Source organism: Mastigoproctus giganteus, chromosome 9, assembly GCF_048544385.1.
Source record: "Mastigoproctus giganteus isolate SK-2022 chromosome 9, ASM4854438v1, whole genome shotgun sequence".
NCBI lineage: Eukaryota > Metazoa > Arthropoda > Arachnida > Uropygi > Thelyphonidae > Mastigoproctus > Mastigoproctus giganteus.
In genome coordinates this window covers 138,538,952-138,561,971 of record NC_143583.1, presented here as the reverse complement: position 1 = coordinate 138,561,971, position 23,020 = coordinate 138,538,952, and the positions used below count along the sequence as shown (strand labels likewise).

General features: G+C 36.5%; 1 protein-coding gene across 4 annotated transcripts in view; it reads right to left on the bottom strand.

The window, feature by feature from the left end:
- Nucleotides 1-23,020, bottom strand: part of LOC150080768 (plexin-A2-like) — a 1,384,718-nt gene that overhangs the window by 398,632 nt on the left and 963,066 nt on the right. For all 4 annotated transcript variants that reach the window (XM_090381170.1, XM_090381171.1, XM_090381172.1 and 1 more), the window contains one exon: nucleotides 5,394-5,508. In XM_090381170.1, coding sequence (XP_090237296.1) covers nucleotides 5,394-5,508 — 115 coding nt within the window. The remainder of the gene's footprint in view (nucleotides 1-5,393; nucleotides 5,509-23,020) is intronic.

Here is a 23,020-nt window from a genome sequence, read left to right as displayed (position 1 = left end):
ATGTCCCTTTCCAATTACAGTCTACCAAACCCCATTTACTTTTTCTGACAGAATCTCAGTTATTCGTTGATTAAACTACTGCCATCTCAGTTGCCCAAATTATTTGCCGTATGATTCCTTTCGCTTCAAAGGAGGTACTTGTGAATATGTTTGTTCCGATATTCCTTGTAAGAGACTTGGTAATTTGTAATCTCCTCTTTTTGATCTTCTCTGGCTTAAAATCTCTACCTCATTGTGTCAAATTCATCTGCTGTCTCTACTGTTCTCCCAATGCCACTAATCACTTGGAGCTCTTTGACTTCCTTTCTTTACAACTTGACTTTCTCCAGTCCAATTTTCCTAACAGTGAGGTAATTTTCCTTGGTGATTTTAATGTTCACAACTCCAGCTGGCTTCTGTTTTCTAGTCACACCGACCCAGCTGGTCGAGATGCTGAGGCTTTTGCAATTACTAATGACCTTGCACAGATTGTTCATTTACCTACAAGAATACTGGACAATCCTAACCATCCAGCTAACACGCTTTATCTTTTTCTCACAAACAACCCTTTTAAGTACACAGTCGCATTGAGTGGTCCTTTAGATACCTCAGATCACAACTTGATGATTGTCTCTTCTCCAATGGAGCCTTTATCTCATGGCTATTCCCAACCTTGTGTTGTTTGGCATTAAATGATTGCAAAATGGGGTGACCTGCGAGATTTCTTTTCTTCTTTTCCTTGGTTGGATTACTGTTTCAAAACTTCTGATGTCAACGTTTGCTCAGATTGTGTCAGTCAAATTATTCTTGTAGGAATGGAATCCGTTCTTCCACACTCCATTTTAAAATCTCGTCCTTTATCTAATCCTTGGTTTTCCAATAAATGTGCTAAAGCGGTTCAAGAGAAGGATGTTGCATATCGTAATTGGCTTGTTTCCAATCCTTCAGTTTCATTTTCTTCCTATACCAAAGATTGCAACAATTGTAAAGCAGTTATTAATCAGTCCAAACTAGATTTTGAACAGGCTAAGAGTAGAAAACTTGCTTCTTTGACTCTAATGGTAGCTGAGCATTCTGGTCTCTTACCAAAGCTATTGGCCGCAACTTTTGCCCATCTCTTCGCCCACCTCTGTCAAAACCAGATGGGTCTGTTGTCACTTCAGCCAAGGATAAAGCTGACCTGCTAGCTTCCCCATTTTCTTCCAACTCATGCATTAATGATCTTGGCAAAACACCTCCCACCATTCCCAACACACTCCATTTAATGCCTCCTGTGGTCTGTCAAAAGGATGTCAGAAGGGTTCTGACAAATCTTGATGCTAAGAAAGCTCCAGGTCCTGATGGTATTTCTCCACTTGTTCTCAAACCCCGTGCTCCTGAACTTACTCCTATTCTTTGTCGCTTTTTTCACTTTCTTATTCCAAAGGTGTTTTTCCTTCTGCTTGGAAATTTGCTCATATCCAGCCAGTTCCTAAAAAGGGTGATAAGTCCACTTATATTCAATTATCATCCCATTGCAATTACTTCTACTCTTTTTAAAGTAATGGAGAAATCAATATCACCACCAACTCTTAATCTACCTAGATACCTTCTGTCTGTTCAATGACTGCCAGTATGGATTCCGTCTATGTCAATCCACTGTGATATTCTGGCTTATGTTACCCATTTATGGACAAATTCAATGGAAAAGTTCGGTGAGAAACACAAGCAGTTGCTCTAGACATATCAAAGGCTTTCGATCGTGTTTGACATAAAGGTCTTCTAAACAAGCTTCCATCTTATGGTTTGCCAACTGTTTTTTGTAATGGTTAACCAGTTTTCTCTCCTGATTGATCACTGAGGGTGATGGTAGATGGCTCTCTGTCTTCTAACTTCTCCACTAATGCTGGTGTCTCCCAAGGTTCAGTTCTTTCCCCCACTCTTTTCCTCTTGTATATTAATGACCTTTTCCATTGACTGGAAATCCTATCCATAGCTTTGCCAATGACAGCACATTGTATTCCACTTTCCATTTTGAGAAACTTTACCCTGCTCAATCAGCTTCAACTTCTCGAATGTCCGCTACAATTTCCTTAAATGCCAATCTCCAGGTAATTCTCCAGTCGGGCAAAGACAACTTAGTTGATTTCAATTCTTCTAAAACTCAGTCTTGTCTTATATCTCGCAAAAAGGATTCTTCTGCTCATATGCTTATCTTTGGTGACACTCCGATTTCTAGGCAAAATGATATATCTCTTTTGGGGATTACCCTGACTTCTAATCTCTCTTGGCACAAGTACATTAGAAATATTGCTTCTTCTGCATCTAAAAAACTTGGTTTTCTCTTTCGTTCTCAGTGTTACTTTTCTTACAAATAGCTGTTCACTCTGTACTAATTGCAAATCCGCCCTATCGTGGAATATTGTTCCCACATCTGGGGTGGTGAACCCAAAACCTCTCTCAGGCTCAGGCTTCTAGATTCCATTGAGAAGAAGGCAGTTAGGTTAATTAATGACTCATCTCTAACAGAGTCTCTCCACTCGCTTTCTCATAGACGTACTGTTTCTGCTGCATGTCTCTTCTACAGATACTTCCATGAGCACTGTTCTTCTGAATTGGCTTCTATTATTCCCACTCTCTCGTTCAACTCAGTTCGGACATGTGCCGCCACCAGTAAACATCCATTTACTGTCCAACTTCAAACTCACAGAACCAACTTTTCATCTTCCTTGTTTATTCATTCAACTGCCATTTTCTGGAACAACCTTCCTTCATACGTATTTACTGAAAATTACAGTGTACAAAAGTTCAAGTCTAATGTCAACAAATATCTTCTTTCGTGTTTTCAACCTCCAACCCAAGCACGGTACTAAGTACTATAGGTTCTAATACCTCTCGTGTTTGGGGGTTTTCATATAAAAAAAAAGTGCAACTCAGAAAACACTTCTAATATTGTCAAATAGGAAATTACCATATATTGTGTCATAAAGGTTGATTTGGCATATAAGTAGACTTTTTGTGCTTTGAAAATTCTTGTTTTAATGCAGTAAATCTATTAATCTATGATATCTAATAATATATCACCTGATTATATTTCAACTTTTTGATATCTGAATTGCAATTAACTTCAGTTTTTGAAAGGGCTGACAGATTTTCAAGGTTGTTTTTGTGCTGCCATCTATTATGAACCATGGCTAGTATTATTAGAAACAGAGAGATTAAAACAATTTGTGTGTAAACATATAGAGTCATCCATTTAAAGCAAACCATACATGCAGGAGTCAAAATACAGGCAGTTCTCGCTTTGAGTTCTTCCGTTTTTTTTTTTTTTTTTAAGTATCAACACAATCGAAAATATGAACGTTAATTGCTAAAAATGAATGTTAAACATTCAAAAATACCACATTTCAAACCATGCACATAGCTATACAATACAGTGCACCCAACTTTATGATAATAATTCATTCCAGAGATGCCATTGTATCGCGAAAATATAATGTGAACCCAATAACACATTGTTTTTTGGTAATTTGTTCCACAACCTCATAAGTTGAAATTTTCGATATATAACTCTCTAAAAATTCGTTTTTAAAGTGTAAATTGTATTAGTTACCAATTCAAATCATTATAATGCACTATACTTTCATTGTTATCATATGTTCTGTTATAAGAACCAATTTTGAACGGCTTTGTGATATTTTTATAAAGCATATTTTTGGAATTCACGACCATAAAACAAAAACAGTTTATTGGGCTTTTCTGTTACTGCAAGCAATTATAAATGGGTAGTAAACTCCATGTTATTCATTTGCGAAAATATTGATTGCTGGAATTGTGTGGTGTTTTACGTTATTATGGTGAAATGTGTTCCCCTTTTCAAAATCTTCTCTTCATTCCTTTTTTTTTTTTTTTTTTTTTAGCTTTGTAAACTTGTTACTCCACACAAATCATGTTAGTTGCAATTTGTGTGTTCCGTTAAAAAATGCTTATGCATGCTATTGAAATTTATACAGAAAAGAGAAGAGAAGATTATTTTGGAAACAAACGCCTCTTGAAGCATTTCTGAAGACGACGACTCCTTGTGCAACAAACTAATGAGTGCAGAGCCAATAATGAGTGATCAACAAGTGTGCATTTAACGAATAAAGAATAAACCTTCTTTAACATTTGTAAATGTCAAAAATAATTTCATTATTATTATTATTATTATAATTTGCTTGATTTTACAGGCTACGTTTTCATTTCTTTGGATAAATCAATCATTGTTTAATCAAACTAATTTCATTGTTGAGAACATTACCCCAATTTTTAAAATTATGTGTATAGGAAATAAATTCCTGCTTTACGAGTTTTCGTTACGAGTGCATGCTAGGAACAAATTAACTCAAAGTCAGGAACTACCTGTAACAAAATTAAAGGAATTTCTAGAATGGCATACATGCATTTCAATATGAACACTGAATGATTTACTTATAGACTTCTCAAATGCAACTGGTACCTCAGTTAATTTTTCCAAAAAGTAAAATGCAAAATAAATTCAGGTCATTTAAGTTTAATGGCATGATGCCCACTGAAACACAAGGTATCTGATAGTTATAATAGTTAGCATACTACTAAAAGGAACAAAACAAAAACAACATTTTACCTATATAGAGGCAAATGAGACAATACTGGATATTTCATTGTAAATTTAACTGAAGTGCCTATTCATGACACTTATCATAGTACCATTGGGTCAACACACAAAGTACTGCTGACGCTGGTATCCATGAAATGTTAGTAATTGTAGCTTTGACAATTACTCACTCTTCTTACGAAAAATACTGCGGCATTCACAAGAGTGCCCCCTGTTCAACAAAACTGCAATGCATAACATTAAAATTAACAAATTGTCTTTCATGAAGGGAAATACAAATTACATTTCCCCACTATAAAATAGTGGGAGCAACTATTTACAGGAGAAAGGTGAATATGTATATAAATAAAGTCATGAAAATTGTCAGATCTAACTTATTTCTTTTTTCCCACTCAGTTTAGTAAAAACATAAGTTCTTTGCTCATTAATTAGGATATCATGCCTTCAGTTTTATGTATCTCAACCCCTCCCTTCATTTCACTGGGGATGGGGCCTTGTTTCGAGGATGCATAAAAAAAAAAAAACATTCAATCACTTATTAATTTTTACATAGTGTGTAAAGCATTCAACACACACACACTATAAATACAAAGTGTGTTAAATGCTGACTTAAGGTGGTTTCTCAAGGAATCCATTACAGAAACATGTTGCAAAAAATATCTCCTGTGGGAAAAAAAAAAATAAATAAAAAAAAAAAATAAGTGTTACATATGGAAAAATGCTCCACTTCGACCTTATGTGGATTTTATTGTAATTATCAATTAAAAGTAATATGACTGTGGCTTGAAATAATACTCACTGAAATTCCTGTAACAAGAACGTCATTACGACAGTTTTCACCAGTATCATGAGTACAGCGATGTTTCCCCACACACCAATCACATGGAAAAGGACTAGACACACACTGGGTACATCTGAAAATGATATATAAACAGGCAGTTTATATATAATATCAGAACTTTTCTGATCTATACTTAATATTCTCAACTTATAATATAAGCTCTATACTTAATATTCTTAATTTATAATATAAGCTAACTGAAAATTTGATATTTCTTGTTTGAAGAAATGTGCTCTAAGCATTTTTTTCTTATTTATTTACCATAAATTCAACACTTATTTCCGATAAATAGTTGTTTGTTTGTTTGTTTTGTTGTTTTAGGAGCATTAGGATCTAAGACCATATTGCTCCGGGAATATGCAGTGGTCATTCCCTGACCTTTCCGCATCCTCCGTATTTGGTGGTGACGGGCTCGAACCCCGGTCTAATCAAGAAGCGTGTGCTACGCACTGCTGCTCCTTTCCACCTGGCTACGGAGGTGCCTCCCATAAATAGTGTTACACAAGCAAATATACACTGAATATTTAAATGCAAACAAGCCGGAATGTGTCAAGTTTTTGGGTTATAAACCCTAAGAGTGAGTGTGAACAGGCAGCCAGTAGTTTTGATATATGTTGGAAATGCAATATACGAAGTGAAATCCGTTGAGGTAAAGAAATAAGAAATTTCCATTTCTTATGGCAATAAGAATAATCAATTACAATGAGTGATAACATCTACCAAATGGGTATCAGTAATTAATTATTTTTGTTTATTTATTACTTTTTTTAAATTTGGACTATTCATTAAAAGGACATCTGTGTACTTTCTAAATACCACAAACTGTTAAAGAAGCACTTTCTCAAACAGGAGTATGCTTAAGCTGATTAAATCAGACAAGGAATATTTAGCACAGAAGTAAATGCCATACATTTACTACATATGAGAGAAATTCAGAAGGCCCAATTAATTCATCACTATGTGAACAAGAACTAGTAAAGGAGCAGTTTTTTTTTTTTAATTTCAATGCAGGAGTTGAAATAATTTGAAAATTAATGCTACTACAAGTGTTATAACTCAGCTTCTGTCAGGGATCATCATGTTTTCTCCTGGGAGAGGAACAGCCTTGCACTTACATTTGTTTTTGGGAACAAAATAGTTATCCACATTTAACCTAAAATCACTAACCACAGGAGTTCACATCTGGTGAGTATGGGCTTGGCACATCCAGGGTCCTGAGCTGGATATTATCATTATCCGTGATTTTCTTGTACCCCCCCCCCTCTCTCTCTCTCTCTCTCTCTCTCTCTCTCTCTCTCTCTCTCTCTCTCTCTCACGGTAACTCAGAAATTTGTTTTGGCTGTTGCAGCATAAGCCTCAGGCTTCCTTGCACCATATGGCTAATAATAATAATAATAACTTCCTTTTTAATTGAATAAAATCACCAAGACAGGTGAAACCATTATTCATTAAAAATTCAAAGGCATTACACTAATATAGATTTGGTTCAATTCTTACTGGAATCTCATTGAAGTTGTCTCTAAAATTGTGTGTAAGCCCAAGCCTGTTGTTGTCTCAGGAGGGAACACAGCATCCAGAAACAGTAAGACAATTGTATCATAGTGGAAGAATTAATTATTGAATTGTTTCAACTCCTACATGAGTAAAAAAAAAAACCATTCCTATATTAATTTGCTGCACACTGGGCTAAGGTTGCCACATTTTAAAATTGAAAAAGGACGACATCAAAGTTTATGTCCTCCTTTAAAAATCTAAAAAATAAGGATGATAACCTTTGACAATATTGAAATTATAGTAATCTTATAATACTGTGATAAATCTGACTAAAAATGAATAGCAAATGCTTAAAAAACGGTACTTGCCTTGTATAAATCTGCAATAAATTTATTGGTAGATGGTGGCTAAATTTAGGTTGGAAGAAGCATTAAAAAGAACTAAGGCAGAGAATGGGGTGAAAATATTTTAAACAGATTTTAAAATGAGCGCAAGGAAGTAGAAGTGCAGATCTCCAATCCTTGGTTGTCCATAAAGAGGTTAAAAGATGTGAATGAAAAAATGAAAAAAAGAGATAAGACCGGTGGTGCCAATAGTCGTTACGAGGGACTTTCGTTGAATAAACCGTCATCAGTTGGCAAATGGGAGAGAAGTGAGCGCGAGTTGTATTTAAAGTTTATCTATACTCTCGTGATGCTCTTTTTGACACGTGGGAACTTTAGCCGCGAGAGGTTCGAAGCCGGTGAGAGGTTGAAGGGAAGTTTAGCATTAATAATATTGAGATCAGGATGGTGTCGGTACCATTCGATGGTGAGGGCTTCATATTGAAGAATTCTGTAGCTCGATCTAAGTTTAATAATGGAGATGGTAGAGTCAACAAGGGGGGTGTGGTTGTGGGTTTGAGCGTGGATTGTTAACTCAGTGCAGGATTGACTTGTCCTGAAACTGTTGAAGAAGTAGTAGTATGCGCGGGTGTTGGAAGTTGTGGAGGAACTGAATTTGGTGGTAGTGCTGCAGATGTAACAGGTTTCGCAGTTTGATTGGCATTTTATGAGATATATTATATTACTGAGATCATTGATGGGATATTTGTGTGTATCTTTATAAGAATTAAATAGGGAACCTAGTTTATTGTAAGTGGAGAAGGTGAGGGAGATGTCAGTATCTTGGAATATATGCCAGAATTGTGCTGCGAGTTCACTATGGTAAGGGAGAACTATGCGAGTATTTGTCTTGTTACTGTGTCTGGTGGGGTTATTAATACTGTTTTTAACAGTGGATATTGTGTGTTGGATGAGTTGAGGTGGGGGGGGGAGGTAGCCCCTGGCTATGAATTTATCAGTAAGGTATTGAAGTTCATTGTGTAGATCATTTTGTGAAGATCTGAATTTGATAGCGTTGTAGATTTGGTTGTGTAGGATGGCTTTTTGGTACTAAGGGGATGATGTGAAGTGAAATGTAGATATTTACCGGTGTGTGTGTTTTTCTGAAAATCTTTGTATTTAAATTTGTGTCTGTTGTATAAATAGTGAGATTAAGAAAATTAATCTGGTTGTCCGTTGTGATTTCGAGAGTAAGGTTTAGCCTGTCATGCATTGTTCAGTTGCCTATTATTAGGATATCATCGGGCATAGCGTATGTATAATTTAATTTCAGAAGGGAAAGGTGGTAAAATTTGATTTTTCAATAGTGGCGAGATAAATTTCAGAAAGGGGGGCAGAAATGCCTAAACCCATTGGTAAACAATGTTTGTCGATAAATTTTATTATTAAATCTAAAATATCTAGCGCCTAGTAAAAGAGTGGTAAGTTCAAGGATGTGGTCAACTGAAAGAGAGGTACGTTTCGTTAAAGTGTCATCAGCTGTTGACACTTTAATGAACACCTTGTTGACTCTGCCATCACCATTATTAAACTTTGATCGAGCTAACGAATTCTTCAATATGAAGCCCTCACCATCGAATGGTACCGACACCATTCTGATCTCAATATTATTAACGCTAAACTTCCTTTCAACCTCTCACCGGTTTGGAACCTCTCGCGGCTAAAGTTCCCACGTGTCAAAAAGAGCATCACGAGAGTACAGATAAACTTTAAATACAACACGCGCTCACTTCTCTCCCATTTGCCAACTGATGACGGTTTATTCAACTAAAGTCCCTCGTAACAACTATTGGCACCACCAGTCTTCTCTGTTTATTTCATTTTTTCATTCGCGTCTTTTAATCTCTTTATGACAACCAAGAATTGGAGATCTGCACTTCTACTTCCTTGCACTCATTTTAAAATCTGTTTAAAATATTTTCACCCCATTCTCCACCTTAGTTCTTTTTAATGCTTCTTCCAACCTAAATTTAGCCACCATCTACCAATAAATTTATTGCAGATTTATACAAGGTGAGTACTGTTTTTTAAGCATTTGCTATTCATTTTTTAGGATGATAACCTTTTAAGAATTAAATATGGATTTTTGGATATACACCAATGAGCCAAAACATTATGATCACCTGCCTAACACGATGTTGGTCCTCAATGTGCAGCTAAAACAGCTTGTACCCAGCAAGGCATGAACGCTACAAGATTTCTAAATGTGTCTTGTGGTATCTGGTACCAACACATAACCAGCAGATCCTTTAATTCCTGTAAGGTTCATGGTTGAGATGCCGCAGGTCGGAGTTGTTGTTCCAACACAAACCACAGATGATTGATAGGATTAATGTCTGTGGAATTTGGAGGCCAGGGCAATACCTGGAAGTCTTCCTCATGTTTCGCAAATCAGTCTCGAACAATCCAGGTGTTGTGGCATGGCGCATTATCCTGCTGAAAGATGGCACTACCAGAGGGGAAGACCGTTGATATGAAAGGGTGTATCTGGTCAGCAATGATGTTTAGGTAGGTGGTAAACAGAGTGTCTGACACATGGATGACTGGACCCAGGGTATCCCAGCAGAATGTCCCCGAAAGCATGACACCACCGCCACCGGCTTGTTTTATTTCCATAGTGCATTCAAGCGCATCACTTCCCCGGGTAAACGATACACACATACCCGCCCGGCCAGATGGTGCAACGGGAAACATGATTCATCGGACCAGACGACCTTCTTCCAATCACTCAAGGTCCAGTTTCGATGCTCACATGCCCATTGTAGGCGCCGTCACCGGCAAACTATGGTTAGTATGGTCACTCTGAGCAGCCTGCAGCTATGCGGCCCCATTTTCAGCAGGGTTCAATGTACTGTGTGTTGTGACACATTACTCCTGTCACCAGCATTCCAATTACCGGCAAGTTGCATCACAGTTGTCTTCTGTTGCCATGTGCCATCTGGGCGAGCCTTCGCTCACCTCGAGCATCGATGAGAAGTGGTTGTCCAACACCTCGCTAGCGGTTCATGGGTTTTCCCTCCTCGGACCACTTTCGGTAGATACTAACCACGGTTAGCCGTGAGCACCTCACCAGCCATGCCATTTCAGGTATGCTCGGACCCAGTCGTTTGGCCATTACAATTTGGCCTTTAAGAAAAGCATAACACTGATTAATGGAGCTCAGTATCAGGTGTTTTTTATACAGTGTCCCAACACACGCATGTGCTGTAGTTCACATGCAGCTGCTTTGATTTGCATAACGATTCACTGGTCATAATGTTTTGGCTCATCGGTGTATAACATAATAATTATAAAACTTTGTTTTTGATTTAGTATATTTTCAGTTACAATTTCAATTGTTGAAAAACAATAAGTGAAACAACAATACAGGGAAAGGTTATCTGGGGTAACCTTTTCCTTTATTTCATACTTCGGTATCGCACTTACACAATACACATAATATTGATCCTCACTACTCTCAATTTTACTTACAAGAGTATTATTTTTCCCACAGTTTGTGGATGCTGATTGTTTTGGCAATTTTAATATGGACATACAATGGATAATAAAACACTAAGCATAACACTTTAAACCAACCAGTATTGCATGATTCACCAGGCGAATCATGCAATTAATCACTCTCAAAGGAATTGTTTTCAACGTCCCATGCAAACGGAGGAAGAACAACACGAGAAAGAACATGGCAGAAAACTTGATACACTTGATAGCTCATGGAGTTGCTATGCTTCTTGCAGAAAGACTATACTATGTATATGTGCAGACATCAATTGGTAGCCAGTATGTACTCCATAAAAAAAAAAAAAAAAATCTCTTTGTAATTTTATAATTTTGAAATTTTTGTAATCTTTTGTAATTTTTCCTGGGCACGAGATAAAAAAAAAACCGAAAAAATAATTCTATTTACATGTTCATCAAACATTTTTTTGCTTCAATCAGATTTGTGAGTGCTGCATAAGCATTTAGGGAAATTCCGATTTACATAGAGTTTTGCAGAATGTAACCCTTAAGTTAATCGGGGGGTGGCTGTACAGTAGAGCGTCAGTTATCCAGAATAATTGATGTAAGATTGATGATGTAAGGTAAGATTAAATAAATTTAATCTTACCTTACCATTAAATTAAATAATTAAGACTAATTAAATAAAAAAATTATAAACCAATCTCAGTAAACAGAAACATCCACCCAGGCATTTTTATGATTTTTATACAAAACAGGAATAGAAAGATTTTTAAATGCTCTCGGTTTTTTCGACTTGCTGATAATGAGCACAGACAGTCTGTGCATCTAAGCAGCTTTTGCACACACAGCAATTGTAACTTGCTCTTTCCTCATCTTAGAACCTGGTGCAGGCATTTCTCTTTTAGTGGCTAGGGCTTTCTCGGTAATGCTTTCCATAATAAGCCCGCTCATCAACATTAAAAACATTTGCTTTCTAGTAATTTGCTATAACTGAAGCAAACTTGCAAGGATACCATTGCTGATTCGTCTACAGAAAGTTTCTTGCGTTGAATATCTAGTTCATGTATATAGTGACTTGTTTAGTTTTTCAGAGGCAATCTTCATTACCTCTTAATTTTTGATTAAAATCCAACGCCTTTTCACACAACATTGGGCCAGACACTGGTTCACCTAAACTTTGCTTCTGAAGAAACCACAAATAACGTTCACTCTCTAAAGCGGAATTTTCAGGTTTCGACATAAGTCTTTTTCCTTCTAGATCCTCCTTCAATAACCATAATCAACACAAATTCTGTTATATCATTTGAAAATTTCTTGATCTCTTAAATTGTTGAAGTCCCCACATTAAACTCTTTGGAGAGATATCCTAAATTTTCACCTTTTCTAATTCTATTAATAATTTCTGTTTTTTGTTGCAGTGTTAAAGCTATGCGTTTTCATTTCATTCAGATTTTACTGTAAAACATTTAGAAAAATAATAAATCACAGTTTCGGGCCAATGATATTCTTACCGAATCTGGAGCTAAACTAATATGAAATTCACTCATGGTTTCCGAGAAAACCCAGTAGTCTCTGTGATATTTTTGTAAAGAACATTTCTGAAGGTCACATATAGAATTCTAGAGGTCACTACCATAAAACAATTTGCAGTTTTCAGTTTATTGGGCTTTTTGTTTGTACAATCTGTTTTAAATGGGTAGTAAACTCAATCTTCCGCTTATTAGAATCAAAATTCAATTTGTAAACATGATCACTATAACCTGTGCTTGTACTGCCGTTAATAAAAAAAAAAAAAAGAAAAAAAGGAAGATCAGCCTTTTCAAATTATTCCGGATAACTGCCTTTCCAGATATTTGAATTCTGGATAACTGACTTTCTACTGTAATGCAACACACTATATTAACATCATAATTTTTTGAAAAATGGCAAGCAAAATAAAATTATTTCTAAATAATATACTGTGGCTAAGGATAATGTGTCTCATGACATTTACTGCTATTGTCTTGTAGTTTAGCTACTTGTTTGTTTGTTATTTGGTTTTTAGGAGCATTAGCAACTAAGGCCATATTGCTCCGGGATATGCGGTGGTCATTCCCTGACCTTTCCGCATCCTCTGTATTTGGTGGTGACGGGCTCGAACCCCGGTCTAATCAAGAAGCGTGTGCTACGCACTGCTGCTCCTTCCCACCTGGCTACGGAGGCGCCATTTTAGTTACTTGTTCTTTGTGAATTTCTTAACTGCAAGCTTCTCCTTTTGCAAATTTCAGTAACATAACCTTAAAATAATAACAGTGCTGGGTACAGTTAGGTTAGGAAATTAAGGAAATTTCCTAACCTAACTAAGGAAATTAACGAAAAAACAAGGATAAACTAATTGTTATTTCTAAATAACAAGCCTACTCCTATTATAAAATGCAATAGTTGTTTCATTATACACATTATAGGAGGCTACACATTCTCTGATGTGTTCAAATGCACCTTGGGAATTATCTTTAGAAAGCAAGGTGGGTAACTTTCATCACTGGTAACAACTTCATCTTGCATGATAGTCAGCAGATCTAGCATTCACATTGCTGCAATAGCAACATGATCATCTATCTTAAACTACCACTGGGAAAACTGCAAGACTGGGCTACCATACACAAACTGACAATCTCCGGTGAAAAAATAAAATCAATTCTTCTAAAAGAAAAGCTCCAAATCCGAAGACCAGTGATGAAAATTAACAACACCCCGATCTGTCTCTACACAGAAATCAAGTATCTGGGTCTGTATCTAGATGCAAACTTATCCTTCCACTCCCACTTAAAATACCTGTCAGCTAAAATCTAAAAATACACTACAATGATAAGGCAGATTAGTAGAGAGAATAAAGCTTTATCATTAATATATAAAGGTAGTATATGTCCCAATTGCGTGCTATGGAGCCTCCATCTGGTTTGACAAAGGATTGATTGATTCATTATGGTTTTATTGCCACATTAGCATCTAAGGCTATTAAGCGGCAGGAGATAATTATACAAGTTTAAAAATAGATATAAACAAATTCTGGTAACCTTTGAAAAAAGGTTACCTCGTCACAAATCATATAATAGTAAAAAGCGGTATACGTAAAAAAAAAAAAAAAAAAATATATATATATATATATATATCACCATAACCAATGACTTTATATACACCAAACACTACGATAAAAGAGACCTGTTCGGATTCCCAGCAATTAAAATAAAATATACATGGAAATATTATCAGAAACCAAACAAACAGAATTATACACATATGCAATAGCCCAGAAAGCATTATAGCAGCTTTAACAAAACTGAAAAATACTCATATCAAAAACAAAATACCTGACAATTACAGACAACATAAATGCAGCCGAACAAGCTAAATTCATACAACAACCAATTAACATTAGTCCTAATAGTATCATAGAAAATATTTTTTCCATGGAGTATAAAAGTTCTAATTAATTTGGCCCCCTTTTGAACCCCAGGTTAATTGTGCACAGGTGTGGCTCGACACCTATCCGCACGGTACCTGGATGTCCAAAATCAAAATTCCCCACTAGCAGAGTTATTAACACCAGGAATATAAATACACTGGTCAACATCACCATACAGATATAATGCATTTCCACTAAATTGAGATTTAATTATAAGCACGGAAACACAGGGTTAATATTCACAACGAAAGAGGCTGTATATATTTGTAAATAGTTATCCCCATGGGCATATACAGAGCTGTCATGCCTTAGAAAAGTGTTGCCAGTCCACACCCTACGGATAACACATTTATTTTAATTTAATAACTATCATCCCATCTTTTCCCATTTTATTTCAATAACCTCCATGTCAATTATTACCATTTTTAGCCTGGTTAGGCAAAACAGATACTATCATATTGTATCTGTTTCCCACAATAATACACCAAGCTTTAAATTACAATCAACACCACCCCACGCTCAGGAATGCAAAGCATGAGACTTTGCCTACGGCAAGGTTAACACCATCACGCCACGGATAAAACCTGGTACGTCTGCCCAATAAACTGTACCACACACAAATAAAACTAAACTTTTGTGGGAAATTGAACATTTTCAGACTGATCACCACAGGACATGGATGCGGGATACTATGATATTTCAATATGTTACATACCTGTAGGACTTTGAATCTCCTATCACAGTTTGCTGTAATATACGAAAACCATCCTGTTTACTTAAAATTTAGTACTTATATAAAAATAAGTACATATATTCAATAAGATTACTCTTATAATTCCAAATTATCCACCAAGTAATTAGCCTGCAAAACTGGTACAGAGATTACAGACATGGGTATGCATAATACATTCCTCCAGTATGGCTATATGTCTGCTCAAACCCCTGAGGAGTAGCCCCGGAAGAATGTTAATTTTCATTTATTTTCACTAACATTTGCCAATTTCTCCAGCTATCTTTAAAATTTCATTAATTTAGTTGCTTTTATATGTATCTTATATTTTTATATGCAAGGCTATCCATACCAGGGCTAGTTTTAAATATAACTAGCAGGTTGGTTGGGGTCACTACAAACCTGACACTCCCAAGTAGTACCACAATTTAAAAATAATAATGTATAAATAAATTAAGTACATATACAAACCATGCACGTGTAATGTCTAATTGTCCACAGACAATAGCATTAACGCTGGAGCCAATATTTATTTAAACCTAAACGTCATTTGACATAATTCCTATATATATACGTATATATATTTAGGATTTTATATACATTAAATTAATACGGTGTAAACATTTAAAAACATCAGACACATTGTTATTGTCAGATAAAATCTGGCTGAGTGTATAAGGCTCAGTCAGATGTTTAAAAGTGGTAAAATGTGTATTGCTAAAATCTGGGCAGTCGATTAAAATATGTCTAATTGATAAAACTGCCACAGGACTCGCACACAGGTCATGGAGAAAGTGGATCTTCTGCTGAACTTGAGACAGAACTGGATGTGGATTATATATCACAGTTAGTAAAGCCTGTAAGATGCTGCAAGAGTCTGAATATAAAATGAACCATTGGTATTGGCATTTACTAATGTGATCCAAGGCTAACTCTATAGCATGCAGCTTGGCAGTGAATATGCTGCATTCAGGGAGAATCTGCTGTGATATAGTAATGTCTGTAAAGACAGCAGAAGAACCAAAATATGATTCTGACACCAAGCCATCTGTGTAAACTGGCACAAAGTCAGAATGTTCAGCTTGGTGTGCTGAATAGAGCTGGAGTTTCTCACTTTCCCCCGTTTTTAAGGGAAAAGTTGTACACCGGAACATGAGCATGCCAGGGTGGAAGGGGCTTTGGTGTATGGGCAGCCTTGTCTAACTTGATTAAGTTCTCTGAGTAGCTGTTTTGGACACAAATACCAAAAGGATGATTGGCAGTCTTCCGGGCATTGTACAAACTTTCCTGTCAAAGCTCAAAAACAGATGGCCATGTGGTATGTCTGTCAGGGAATTCAGTTTTAAAGCATATTTTAGAAACAATTTCTTGTGTCGAAGCAATAATGGTGGTTTATTTGCTTAAACATATATAGGCTCTGGACAGGAGATGTTCGATATGCTCCAGTAGCAATATAGAGAGCCTGATGATGGAGAGGATTCAGCCATCGAAGTAAATTGTCCCTGGCTGAATTGTATACCAGGGACCCATAATCTAGTCTGAATTGTACAAGTGTATGGTAGCATAGTAGGGTGCATTGGTCCACACCCCAAGATGTAGGTGACAGAGCACGGAGAATATTCAGGCCACTTGTGCACTTTGTACGGAGTTGACGGATGTGATCCAGAAAGGTTGGCTTCTTATCAAATGTGAGCCCCAAGAATTTTGTGTCTGCCACTAGTGGAATAGCATTTTGTCCAAGACATAATTCAGGTTCATTAGTCATTTGCTAGGTTTTTCAATGATATTTTTTCCAAAGTCATTCTTGTTGATGCAGTTCATCATATACGTTCCCTTCATGATGAGTTGCACTGATATTGTATTACTTCCATACAAATGCTACCTAACGTTTATTTAAAAGATGATAAAATTGCTAAATAATAAATTAACCTTTCAGCAATGGAAATAACATTACAAATAACATTCAAGACTTTGGATGTTATTTGTAATGCTATCTTTTGGATGTAAAATCATTCCTTCCTCTTATGTTGCAAATCAAGTATATAAGACCATATATATATCATTAAGGTTATTATTTTTGATGAATAGTTGCAAAATACAGAATGTGTAAAATAAATATAGTCATCACCTGATTTGCATGGGGGTTATTTTCTGGGAAAACACCGCACAGTCCAAATCTGTGCAATGCAAAATGTAGTTTATATGATATAATGAGGGTTCCATATCTGTACAGACAAATTAAAAAAAAAAATTAAAAACATGTCCATAACATTAATCTTGCTAATACTTACCTCTAGATTTTTAATCTAAATGCATTGCTTCCTTGTCACTATTTTCCTGTGATAAACTTGCAACAGTATCCAGCACTTTTTGAAAAAAAAAAAAAAAAAAAAGGTTAAAGTTGTTTGCTTAGAAGCATGCTGTTTTTGTCTGCAAATTTCTTCATAAGGAACTAAAGTTAATGATAAAGCTCTGAAAAACTTAAACTCCTCTCCAAATTAGGATCTTCTTGGCTAAGCTGATTTGCAAGTCTTAAAAACTCAGCTAGTCTCTTTGCAGTCAAATTTTTTGAGTGCATCTTCTTTGTTTTTATCATTTTTGTTATCTTCTTCTTCACATTGCAAAAAAATATCATCCACTGAAAATTGTTCTCTGTGAGATTCAAGGAATTCTGTGATATCTGCTGGTTTCAGTTCTTCAAATTCCTCTCCGCTAATCATTTTGCCAATTCTCACAATCTCAACTACCTCCGGCATTTTGACTGTGGCTTCTTTAGTGCAGCTTTGTGGCCACAGCTTTTTCCACACTGCATTCATTGTTGAATTCTTAACTTCACCCCACGTGAATTCAGCACCATTTTTACAGCATCAAGAACGTTATAATTCCACCAATAATCTCGAATTGAAAGACTGCCTATTCCATCAGTAGCTTCTACCAATTATAAAAAAGATCTTCTTAGGTAATAAAGTTTAAAGAAAGCTATAACACCATGGTCCATTGGCAATTATGGAACTTGTATTTGCTGGAAGAAAGATAACTTTGACATTTGTGTGCAGATCAAACAAATGTGCAGGATGACTGTGAACATTGTCAAGAATGAGCAAGATTTTGAATACTATATTCTTCAGGTAATATTTTTGTTTTGATGCAAAAGAAATTTAAAAACCAATCCTGAAAGATTTTAGCTGTTTAGATTTTAGAATCAAGCAAAGAAGCAAATGTCATCCAGGCTTCTTTGCTTGAATTCCAATGAACTGGTAAGGGGCTTTTTTTTAATATTCCTTTAAAAACACGAGGATTTTCCAACATATAAATTAGAAGCAGTTTACACTTAAAGTCACACTCTGCATTGCCACATAACAAAAGTGTTAACCAATCTTTTGCAGCTTTGAAACTTGGGGCAGTTTTTTCTTCTTTTGAAATGAATGTTTGGCTTAGCATACGCTTCCAAAATAAACCAGTCTCATCCGCATTAAACACTTGACTCGCTAAATAGCCCTCAGTCATAATAACATTCTTTAAAGTTTTCAGATACAAAGAAGCAGCTTCCGTAGCTGCACTGGCTGTTTTGCCCATTAATTTTAGATTGTGAAGACTTTGACGTTTCTTAAAATTTTCAAACCAACCCTTACTGGCCTGAAAGACATCTGCATTGGATGAACCAGCTTCTTCTTGTAAGCAATTAAAAATTTGCAGAGCTTTGGCACGAATAATATCTGAACTAAGAGGTATTCTTTTTTGATTAAGATCTTCTATCCAGAAAGAAAGTAATTTTTCAGTTTTCTCTATTGCAAGATTTCTCACTTTTGTAGTGTTTTTTGCAGCCAATGATGTGGAACAGATAACTGAACCTTTAATTTTCTCAGCATTTTCCCTAATTCGTCGAATGCTAGATTCATTTATGCCGTATTCCTTGGCCAATGTCACCACCTTTTCACCATTTTCTAACTCCTAACGATTTTTAATTTTTTAATTTTAGACACTAATTAAACACACACTTTATATAGACAAGAAATATTAAATCAGCAAAAGCAATGCTTACCAATTAAAACACTATGTTGTACAAACCAGAAAAAGATTCTGTCTGAACAGCTAATGTAGGATAATTGAGAGTGGGAGAGACAGGTATAATGAGAGTGAGTAATCTTCAGGTCAGGTGATTGTGAAGATTATGATGAGAGCCTCTACATACAAATGGAATAGGCAAGTAAGCGTGAATGTCTTATTATGGGCGATTTCAATTCCTCTAATTGATTGGATCAAATGGGAAGGAAACTCCACATTAGGGAGAAAATTTTTAAATCAACTAGATGATTACTGTTATTTGTATCAACATGTCAGGGAAAGTACTAGGGAAAAGAATATCTCTAGACGAAGAACTCTTTATTGTATACAGAATGCACATGCCGTACACAATACGGAATCCAGTGGGCATGAAGTGATCACAGAGTTCTACAATGGACTATGAAGAGAGAGAGAGAGAGAGAGAGAGAGAGAGAGAGAGAGAGAGAGATAGCAGTAGTTAAAGGCAAAGGAATGGGTTATAATTTCAGGAAAGGAAATTATGATGCCTTAAGGTGTTACATGGCCTCTATTAACTGGGTAGATATCTCACAGAGAGCGATTTCAATTGAATTATGGTATACCTTTAAAACATTAATCACAGAAGCCTTTAATGCTTATATACCATTAAAAAATACTCCAAGAGGAGAATTCCAAGTTGGAGGAATAATGAAGTTACCAAATTACTTGAGCAGAAAAAGACGGCATGAAAAAGTTAGAGCAATAAAAAGTACTGAAGCCTATAACAGCTACAAATTGATCTGTAATAATGCCACTAAAAGGTTAAGCTGGCAAAGGCAGATTATGAAAAATCACTGGCAAAGAGATCAAGGGGGGGGGGGATAAGGAATTCTTCACATATATAAATGCAAAGAAGAAGGACAAACCAGATTGGACCCTTGTGTAATGGATGTTTGTTTGTTTGTTATTTGGTTTTTAGGAACATTAGCAACTAAGGCCATATTGCTCCAGGGATATGCGGTGGTCATTCCCTGACCTTTCCACATCCTCCATATTTGGTGGTTACGGGCTCGAACCCCGATCTAATCAAGAAGCGTGTGCTACACACTGCTGCTCCTGCCCACCTGGCTACGGAGGCGCCATGTAATGGACGTTGTTATTGTTATTTGGTTTTTTTAGGGGCATTAGCAACTAAGGCCATATTGCTCCGGGATATGCAGTGGTCATTCCCTGACCTTTCCGCATCCTCCGTATTTGGTGGTGACGGGCTCGAACTCTAGTCTAATCAAGAAGCATGTGCTACGCACTGCCGCTCCTTCCCACCTGGCTACGGAGGCGGCATGTAATGGATGCGGGATAGTATTAGATACCACAACCGATGTTACAGATGAACTCAACGGTTACTTGCATCGATATTTATAGAAGAAAAACCCTTCATGTCAATGAGAAATTCTGGGAGTGAAGTTGAAAAAAATGTAATTAATGATGTTGAAATTTCACACATTTATTTAATGAAAAAACTTGAGCCTACAGGCCAGTAAGGCTCCTGGGGTTGATAGCATTTATCCTATAATCTTAAGGGAGACAGCAAGTGAGTGTATTGAACCATCGAGGCTAATTATGAGAACATCACTGGACTCGGGAGTGATTCCGTTGGATTGAAAAAGTGCCAATGTATCTCCAATACATAACGGCGGTTCTAAGAGTGAAGTGGGAAATTACCAGCCAGTTAGTCGAACTTCAGTAGTAGGGAAAATCATGGAGACTATGATCAAGGGCGGAATTCAGGATCACTTAGACAGGAATGGAATTCTGATGGATACTCAGCATGGTTTTGCTGTTGTTGTTGTTATTTGGTTTTTAGGAGCATTAGCAACTAAGGCCATATTGCTCCGGTGATATGCAGTGGTCATTCCCTGACCTTTCTGCATCCTCCGTATTTGGTGGTCACGGGCTCGAACCCCAGTATAATCAGGAAGCGTGTGCTACGCACTGCTGCTCCTGCCCACCTGGCCACGGAGGCGCCCCAGCATGGTTTTGTAAAGGGAAAACCATGTTTAACTAATCTGGTTAGCTATTTTTACAGGGTCACTCAAGAGCTGGACTTAGGGAATAATGTCGATGTTGTTTATTTGGGTTTCAGCAAAGCATTTGATTCAGCTCCACATGAGTGGTTACTTTATAAGATGGAACAGGTTGGAATCACAGGGAAAATCCTTAGATGGATAGCAGGGTGGCTTCAGGGCAGGAGGCAGAGGGTTGTGATAAATGTTTATTCCTCAGATTGGGTTGATACAAGAAGTGGGGTTTCCCAAGGATCAGTATTAGGACCATTGTTGTTTTTGATTTTCATAAATGACATCGATGAAGGGATAGAGGGTGCGATGTCTAAATTTGCAGATGATGTAAAGATTGGTGGAGTAGTTAATGATTGCCGCAAACAGAGCTCCTTCAGAATGACCTAGATAGACTTCAGAGATGGTCAGAAAAATGGCAGCTATGCTTTAATCCAGCAAAGTGTAAGGTATTGCACCCGGGGAACAGTAACCCCAAAATAACTTATATACTTGCCGAAGTTGAACTAAAACCAGTAGTGGAGGAAAGGGAGACTTGGGTATTATGATACGGTCAGATATGAAGTTCTCCGAGCATTGTAGACTGGTTGCAAGAAGAGCCCATGGTGTCCTATCGATGATTTATCGAACAATCACTAGTGGAGATAAGGATGTCATAATTCCATTATATAAGGCTATTGTTAGACCATACTTGAAATACTGTGTTCAAGTATGGAGACCGCACCTAAAGAAAGACATTGTTCTTGAAAGGGTCCAAAGACAGGTAACTCGCCTGGTGAGATCGGCAAAAGGGTGTCCATATGAATAGACTTTGAATATGTGGGTTGCAGAGCTTGGAAACTAGGCACCTTAGAGGAGACTTCATTGAGGTGTTTAAGGCTCTGAGAGGCATAAGTAAAACAAATAAGGATGGAATTTTCACGGTAATAAATGATTCTAGAACTACTCCATAATTTCAAGTTACGGGTGGAGTCGTTTAGACTGGATTCCAGGAAGTTTTATTTTAGCCAGCAAGTTATAAATTACTGGAATAAATTACCTACATGGGTGGTAGAGGCTGGACAGTTTGGAGAAATTCAAAGGTCAGCTGGATAATTACACCTAAGGAAGGAGGGAAATGCATGGGTTGTGCATTTCTTTTTCTCTTATTAATTTTTATTATTATTATTTTTTTAAGTTTCTTCTTATTATTAATTTGTTTTTATTCTTATTATTTTATTTTATGTATTTTTTTTTTGTTATTTTATTTTTGGCTGGTGCAGCATAAGCCATAGGCTTCCTTGCACCATTTGGCCATTACTAATACTAAACCGATATGGGGAGGGGTCTGAAGAATGAGGATTTTGTTTCAAAAATAACCGGACAAACACACCACCCTTTATTAAACTTAAATGTTTGGTTATAAGAATCAGTTTTGAATACCTTTGTGATATTTTTCTAAAGCACATTTCTGGAGGTCATGACCATAAAACAATAAAAACAGGTAGTAAACTCCATATTATTGCATTTGCAATAACACCGACAGCTGGAATTCTGTAGAATTTTACATTATTATGGTGAAATGTGTTTCTCCTTCAATCATGTAAAAAACACAAATTTTTTCAAAATCTGCTCTTCATTCCTAATTTTGAAGCTTCATAAACAAAAATCGTGCAGGTAGCGAAACTCACCGCAACCTTAAAATTTTGGTAGTAAATACCTGACCACACAATAAAAAGCAGCACAAATCCAGGGATGACTGTATATGATATGCGGCAATAAAGTTCCTGACTGGTGAAATATAAAAAGAACACAAAGTGAAGGAGCTCAAAAATGGTTTTCTTTTTATTCAAAGTAAGTTTCTTTTTATCCACATGATTGAATGCACTTATTATCCTATTCTGAAAAGTTTCTGAAAAGAGTCAGCAAAAGCATGTGCTCAATCCTGAAATCTCTTTCCTTTGAGGGCAGTTACCTTGGGAAAGGAGTGTATTGGC